This window comes from Cryptomeria japonica, chromosome 1, assembly GCF_030272615.1.
Source record: "Cryptomeria japonica chromosome 1, Sugi_1.0, whole genome shotgun sequence".
NCBI lineage: Eukaryota > Viridiplantae > Streptophyta > Pinopsida > Cupressales > Cupressaceae > Cryptomeria > Cryptomeria japonica.
The window spans coordinates 103,841,924-103,850,526 of record NC_081405.1 but is presented as its reverse complement, the minus strand read 5'-3'; the positions used below and the strand labels follow the sequence as shown (position 1 = coordinate 103,850,526).

At 35.4% G+C, this 8,603-nt stretch overlaps 1 protein-coding gene across 1 annotated transcript in view; it reads left to right on the top strand.

The window, feature by feature from the left end:
- The first annotated feature begins 288 nt into the window (after window positions 1–288).
- LOC131040643 (homogentisate 1,2-dioxygenase) overlaps window positions 289–8,603 on the top strand; it is a 34,850-nt gene continuing 26,535 nt past the window's right edge. The window contains exons 1-2 of the mRNA XM_057973597.2: window positions 289–791; window positions 4,635–4,865. Of these exons, the coding sequence (XP_057829580.1) occupies window positions 574–791; window positions 4,635–4,865 (449 nt within the window). The 5' untranslated portion in view covers window positions 289–573. The remainder of the gene's footprint in view (window positions 792–4,634; window positions 4,866–8,603) is intronic.

Below are 8,603 nucleotides of genomic sequence, written 5' to 3'. Positions count from 1 at the left end.
AAATCACATAAATATATATTTTTAATTAGAATTAGAGAAAAACACATTAATATTTTGTTACTCTTTTTCCTTTTTCAGCCATGTTTGAAAAAAACATCTCCAACAACTTTTGAAGGCCTTTTGAACTCTACTTACATGATAAAAGTATATGTGACGTGTCACCAAGGGGACCCACCATCTTCACCAAATGAAGGAAAGATGAGCTGTCGGCACTAATCCTTATATATTCTGTGATCTCCCAGTCAGCATTGTTCCGTTCTGTTTGAAAAGTACTGCTGAATAGATCGCAACCAACCAACACCAAACATATGAAAGGTTTCATAGAACTACCTAAAATCTGATTCAGCAATTCTGGATTGTATCAATCTATACAAAACTGCGTAGTTATCCAGAATTCTGTACTTTCCGTGTGAGAATAAAACACAATTTCTTACAAATTCCAAGGAAACTTCTTTAAATAGCCTTTGCCACATGCTGAAAATCAATATTTATAGTTGATCAATTGCTGTAGTTTTGTGAAGGCTAACATTTGAGTTGAGACTCGTTTCTTGAATTTTGATCTTCTGTCGGAAAATGGAGAAACTAGCCAAATTGAGCATAACAGATGAAGAAGAGCATAAATTTAGTGGGCTTAAGTATCAGAGCGGATTCGGTAACCATTTTTCATCAGAAGCCAAGCCCGGTGCATTGCCTGTGGGGCAGAATAATCCGTTGAAGTGTCCGTATGGCCTTTACGCCGAGCAAATCTCAGGGACCGCATTTACAGTGCCTAGAAAATCCAACCAGAAGAGGTTAGATTTCTTATTTTCATCTCCACCTTCAATTGTAGTACTCTTTTCGAAGCAAATTTTTCCATTTTACTTTATTGTTTTAAGATTCTCCTTGCCCTGGTTATAAATCCCTAATTATTCATTTTAAGTTATGGATTGGGAATTGAAGAAGCTTGAAGTCTTTACGTTATATTTTGGTCAAATTTTATGCTCCTGGGTTTGACCTCTAAACTCAAACTTGCCAATCCTCCAATGGGATTGTATTGTTTAAATTTTTTATTCCGGGGTTTTTGGTCGCTCCCCAAAGAATTCGAACTTGTCGATTCTCCTGTGCAGATATATGCTCAAAGCTTTTCCTCCTCGAATTTGATTGAAATTTGTAATCCTGGGTTTGTACCTCATATCCTAAGTGCAATATCCAAGTTGAACTTGTCCATTTTCCTGCGGCAGTTTATTGTTAAAATTTCGTTCTCCTGGCTTTTGATGGTGCAATATTCAAGTTGAATTTGTCCATTTCCCTGTGGGACTTTATTGTTGAAATTTTGTTCTTCTGGCTTTTGATCTTGTGGCTGAGTCTGATACTAAAATCGAGCTTACCAGTTCCCCTATGTAGCTATATGGATATAACTTTGTAATCCCAGGTTTTGACCTCATAGTCAAGTGCAATCTAAATTTGAACTTGCCATTCCCCTCATGGACAGATGTTGTTGGAGTTTTGTACTCGTAGCCAAACTTAATACTGAACTTGAACATGTTCATCTCTTTCTGATGTGTTTGGCAGTTGACTAAATTAGGCACTTTATTATATCTTGGCTAAAACAATCCAGACGACTTACCACTTGAGCTCATCCCAATTGAGAAAATGTTATTGCATTTATTAAGAAATTTGGCAGATACATAATTTTAGTTGATGTGATGCCATGACTTCTAATTTCCTTTGTAAAATCGGTCTGTCAAATTATTCTTCATGTGAAGATTGTCTATGAATGTTGACCTATAGAATAAATTCTTGAAGTTTTGTTTGATTGTTTTGATCTAAAACCTAATGTATTAGATCATAACTGATTTGCATGTAACTGCATTTTATACTGGACACTTTAAGAGGAAACGTGCTTCATCCTGTGTTCCATTGAAGTTGCACAATCGTAGCCTTTGTTCTCAAGTTGTCTTAAGGTGGTCCATCTTCTGATCATGTCAAAAGAACAAGCTATTCAATTCAATTGGGCATTTTTTCTTTTTTTGTTTGTTTCTTTTTTTCTAAAGGATCCCCACTTTACCACAATGGAGGATTTATTTGCCTTAAGTGTCACAACTCAGGGTTTTCAGGATTGGATGTACTGAATTACTTGGTATTTATAATTTAAGTCCGCTGTTGTTTAGTTGATTTTAGCTCTAGTCGAACAATTTGAAAGTTAAGTGGTGACAATTTATAGTGCATATTTTTGTTATGGAAAATAATCAAATTTAAAGGCATTGGTCAAAAGAATATATTCCATTTATACAAAGAGAGAATACGAAACAACATGTGGCATGGAAGTGACAGATAGGGAGGCTCTGCACACATTATCGAACTATAAGCCAAGGGGATTTTAAAGAAATTTAGCCTTCTATTTTAAGGGGAACTGCACACAGTTTTTTTATTATCTTAGAATAGAAATACGTCAAACATTGCTGTATACAAAGAATCTTCAAAACGTTTAAAGCAGGTTGTAGCAAGTTCAGAAAAGAGAAAAGAACACAGGTCTCAGCCCAACGAAATTTGTTTAACATAAACAGATAATAATTGTGAGAGAGGTGGTTTATGACAGTGCCAAAAGATTTGCCAATCTGAAAGGAAGTTTTAGGTGCATGTCTGCAGATTGATGTGTTAGCGTCTTCCCTCTCTCTGTTATTTGTTTACCATGCCTTGTGGGTCCTCTATAGTTTTTTTGTTATTATTCATGATATAATTTATAAGCAATTTACTACAACAGCATATCCATCTAATGGGACTTTGTGCCACATTAACACTCAACATATCCTTCCTTCTTTTGCTTGGAAGGAGCATTTATTTTATTCTATTGAGTCTTGAGAAGTGCCCTTCTGTGGGGTCCCATAGAGGGGGCTACTGTTTGCAGAATTCTAGTCTAGGTGATTGCATGGATATTGTGAATTGAAAAAAAGTTACAATAGACGGAATTTGCCCTGAAAATTAGGATCCATTTGTCATTACCAGCTTGAGATAGGACAATATATATGGAGATATGTAGCTCAAGCTTAGAATTTTTCATTTTATTGCATCACCTGCCAGCAAAGGATCCATTTGTAATTTACCTTGAAAATATTTCTGTAGCTAAATATTAAATGTATTATGAGACAATTTAACTAATAAAAAATGGGGCAGTGCTATTAATACATGTCAAATGGTGCTCTATTACTTAAAAGCATTTCAGAATTTACGGAAAATGGTTGCTTATAAAATTTAAGAAGTGGCTCCACGGAATAACTAGGCTATATGTTAACTTAATGCTTTCTTTCATTCAGTTACGAGACATTTCCCATTTGTCTGGTCACTAGAAATAGGCATCTGCAGGAAAAGGAGGAATTGATAACCATGAAGTTGCCATGTTACATCACAGAAAGGGTCCGAGGATGTCATTTAAGCTGGAAAAATTAGTGCTAAGCCATAGGAATCTGTCAATGTGAGTGATTTTATTAAGAAAAACAAAATTATTGCCTGTGTGTGGTTCAGTGCTAAAATCATAGGGCAGTTACCTTTTCTGGGACTGATTGGGGTTATGACCTGACTCCCTCAGATGGCACCTTATCTCAAGTATCCATCCTCCCACACAAAAAAGAAATATAAATCCAAGAGAATTTTATGGATTTTTGTTGTCACCCAAATTTTATTTGAGACGTAGATGACCTGATGCTTGTTGCATGACTCTCTGGCTTTCATGAACTGATCGAAACGAGGTAATTTTATATAGATTGAAGCCATTAGCACATTTTAGAGAGTAAGGTGTGTCGATACTATGTTTGAGTCTTCTCGTATAATTTAATTTTTATATAGTTAAAATATTGCATTTCTTCATGGTCATCTTCAATGGTGTAAGGATCTTTGGAGTTGGGTCACCATATATAAGAATTAAGGCACCAAAGAATCTTTTGAGAGCAATGAATTTCAAACTAAAGAAATCTCCGTTTGTGGCTTTCCTCTAATAAAAAACACATTCCTCTGTTCCTGGAGTTCATAATTTTGGAATAGAGATAGATTGAATGATAAAGCTTGAAAGAAATAGCTACAGTTGTGATATCATTTTATCTTCTTAACGTGTGGAAAGTGGATCTGTTTACTTTTGTATTTCATCTGGATCTGATAGTCAATGATATGTATATTGTTACATTCCCATCAATTTCTGTGGGCTTGAAAAGTGTTATTTCACTTGTGTTGTGTTTAGTTTTATTTTTAGCATCAACCCAAAGACGTATGCCAACAAATCAATATTAACAAGCCATGTATTCTGAACATATTATATTTGTATATCTCCGCAGTTCCATATATTTCATAACAGTAATACCACAATTCTGCAGTACTAACTTTATCACATGTAATGAATATTCGGATTCCTTACAGATGGAAAAGCTCTTATTGTTTTTATGCATTAAGAATGTTGATTATATCTAAGTAATTGCTTTAGCATGGCTAGATGTTTTCTTGCACATTGCTTCTTATATGGAAATATTGTTCAGTCAGTTTTTTAATTAGAGGCTGTATTATGGATTCAATGAGCACTTTGTATGCATTTTGTTTAATACACTAAAAGATTGCCGGTTTTATGTTAATATCCTGATAACATTATTCATTTGCGTTTCTTTCTGCAGTTGGCTGTATCGTATCAAGCCCTCCGTGACACATGAACCTTTTCATCCTAGGATTCCAGCACATGATCATCTGATTAGTGAATTTAATCAGTCCTTAACTTCAGCCACACCTACACAATTGCGTTGGAGTCCTGTGAGTATTCCAGATACTAAAACAAACTTTATTGATGGACTATTCACAATTTGTGGAGCGGGCAGTTCATTTCTTCGACATGGATTTGCTGTGCACATGTGAGTGTGGAATATTGTATTTTGATGTTAGTATGCAGCACATGTCAAGGATTTGACATTGTGTGAAAGATTGCCATGTTTTCTTTACTTTATTGAAAGACTTCCTGGACCATATAGACAGTGAAGTTTATTTGGTGATTGAATGGAACCAATATATGTCAAATTAGCATATTTAACATTTAGAACATGAAAGTGATTAGTCAACTACAAAACAATTTACCAATCTATTTTTCTAAAGAAAAGAATGCAGACAAAAATTGAGATAATCCCTGGAAGTTATATAAACCCTCAGATTGAAGCCTTTTTTTGCTTTTATTCCAGTCCAACCCATCATTTTTCTTGATGAACTTGAGCACTTTATATTTGACCTTCCATTTTCTTCTCTTTATAATTTCACCATTTGGAGGGAAAATGTAAAAATTGGAGTAAAAGGGTATCAGAATTTATTAAAAGAATAAATGAGGAAATCCTTTATCACTCTGTAGAGCATGTTAAGTTCTACTAGAACATGTTGGAGATCTGACCTGGAAGGAAAATGCTTGACGACACATACAAAGTTACTATGGGTTTCATGCCTTTTCAATGTACAAGCAACGCTCGACATTGACATGGCCCTCATTCTAAGAATACTTACAAAGAAACTTGAGTTTCCTCCTTTGCAATCCTTCAAAAATATGATAAAAAGGATCGTACAATTACATAGTTTCATAGAGGGTTTACTTTAAACTAAGATTGCATTCTTGTGTTTTAAAATATAAACACTTACAATTTTGTATTGATACCCCTGTTGTTTTTACATTGCATAAATTTGAATTGCATTTTTGTATTTGTAAAGAACCGAACATACAATGATAGAGATATGCAGAAATAGAATCAAACATCACACAAGTGAGGAGAATGGTATGGATGTACTTGAACATTCAATAACTTATAAAGGATACACTTGAGGTTGTTGTACACCACATATATTCTTTACAGAAGAGTCACTTGAATGTATCTTCCAGTGTGAGAGCTGAACCAAACAAAATGTATCACATGATACCTCTACAATGACATGAATCTCCTATATAATCTCTCTCATCTAATAATATCTGGGGAGGATAAACCCTCAACCCACTTTTTGCCACATTTAGTCAGCTCAACCCATTATAATTTTAACAAGCTGCATAATATAGCCAACTAAAGTTTATGTGCACCGCATGTCAGCTACTCCATGCCCCATATACATGATAATATTAAATAGCCCTAGGTGCTCAACAGGCTATCTACATTAACAAGGTGTTCTCAAAGCATGAGAAGAAACCAAATAATAATATCTTTTGAATACTGCAGACAACTGGTTCCAAACTTGACTATCCGGCAATCAGTTTGGGACAAAAGAAGACAAATCCTCAATTAGTGAAGTGATCACTATAATTTAGAGGGGGTGATGTGTGATGGAATTCTTTTATAACTGTGCTGTAATTATTTGTTTGAACTCTGTGATAATAGCAGTTGTGATGATATTAATTTTTTTTAATTTCTATTAGTCGTTCAAGGAGAATTTAGGTGTTGTAATAACATTAATTTTGTTATTTCTATTAGGTGTTCAAGGAGAATTTAGGTATTGTCGGTTGGATTTGTATAGTATGGAGTAGATAATAAATGAGAAGTAGAACTGTTGTATTTTATAGAAGTGAAGTATCATCTTTGGATATTTTGTGATGTATAATTTTATGTTCCAATATGTGACGCTTACATTTACAGGTGTTGGGGTATGAAAGCAAAATGATTTTAGGTTTTCTTCTTGCAGAAAACAATCTTTGATGTTATAATAGCATTTTCATTCAGTGATGATCACTTTCTGAAAACAAATACCTTAGACAAAAGTATCACAAATGAAAAGCTGAGCAATGAAACTAAATACATCAGCCTCAAGCAGCTTCTGTTGACAATAAATAAATTTTATTTCACCTTGTTGGTTGATACTTGTTGCTTTTGATTAATCATTATTGCAATTTGGATTTAGTAGCTCCATCTAATGCTGATCTTTGACTAGTAATATCATGATTACCCCTTATTCATGATATTTATGGATAAGTTGATGCTTTGACCCTTTAATTGCTGTGTTGGGACCTAGGGAACCATGGTTCTTCATTGATAGAAGACCAAGAGGTCCTCCTTGCTTCGTTCAATTGTTCCTTTATGTAGTTATCTTCTTTCCTCATATAATATTATGCTGAGGCTAAATATTTGGCCCTAACATAATGAATGGTAGAACTTTAATTAGGAAGTGTTCACTCCATCATCTACTGGGTTCACCATCCATCCTTGGCATTTATGTTGATCTATTCTAAAGTATGTTTTTCCAAAATTTATGGTCCTGTTGTGACCTTTTTCACACATTGCCCCATTGCAAATGGGGACCCTCTTTTTTCCTGCTTTCTAGAGTTTCTGCTAGCACCCATGATCTTTCGCTTCAAATTCACCAAGCCTTACTCAGTTTCGAACAGTTCAAGCCCGGACTCTGGAAAATTAATTGTTGCAAATCATATGATTCCAGAGTACAAACTCCCTCAAAGTGCTTAGGGATGCCAAAGAACGAAGATTGCAATCGATTTGGATCAATTTGGACAACTTTCTATTTTTAGAAAGTTTGCCTTTTTGCTTTTTCCTATTTTTTAGGAAGTTTCGTTTTTGGCATTTCTGGCCCAATCCCCGACATGGCTATTTTTAGAAAGTTTTCCCTATTTTTTAGGGATATCTGCTTTTTGCTTTTTCGGAATGCAAACCTAGGGTTTGCACTTGCACCATCGACCAGCTTCGACCAGATCTTGAAAATTCCAAGTTTTGATCTAAAAAAGCTAAATCCCTAGATTTTAGGCTTTTTGCTTTTTCCGGGATGCAAACCTAGGGTTTACACTTGTACTACTGGCCAGCTTCGATCGAAACTCGAAAATTCCAAGTTTTGATCTAAAAAAGCTAAATCCCTAGATTTTAGGCTTTTTGCTTTTTCCGGGATGCAAACCTAGGGTTTACACTTATACTACTGGCCAACTTCGATCGGAAATCGAAAATTCCAAGTTTTGATCTAAAAAAGCTAAATCCCTAGATTTTAGGCTTTTTGCTTTTTCGGGATGCAAACCTAGGGTTTACACTTGTACCATTGACCTACTTCGACTGCGATCCAAAATTTTCAAGTTTTGACCCAAAAAGCTAAGTTCCTATATTTTAGGGGGTCATGGCACCTTCAAAGGATAATCAGCTCGAAAAATCATCCTGATCCTCAAATGTCCTGAAATTTGGCTAAGTCTGGAATGTCATCCTGATCCTGAAATTTGACTAAGTCTGGAAAATTGGAGAATCCTCCAAAAACTAGATTTTGCATTATTAGTCCTAGAGGCCCGAAACCACTCTCAAACATCCTGACAATATATATGAAATATAACTTAAAGTATAAGTTTCTCTTTCTTATACTTAAATGTTATATTTCATATATAGTCCGCCCAGCCATGAAGAGGTCACGTAGGAGGCTACTCTAAAGTCCGCCCAGCCATGAAGAGGTCACGTAGGAGGCTACTCTAAAGTCCGCCCAGCCATGAAGAGGCCATCAAGGAGGCAAGGTCAAAGTTCGCCCAGCCATAAAGGAGGCCAAGGAGGAGCATAGCTTAAAGTCCACCCAAGGTAAAGGAGACCAACGAGGAGCATGGGTTAAAGTCCGCCCAAGGCTTAGGAGCCATGAAGGAGGAGCATGGGTTA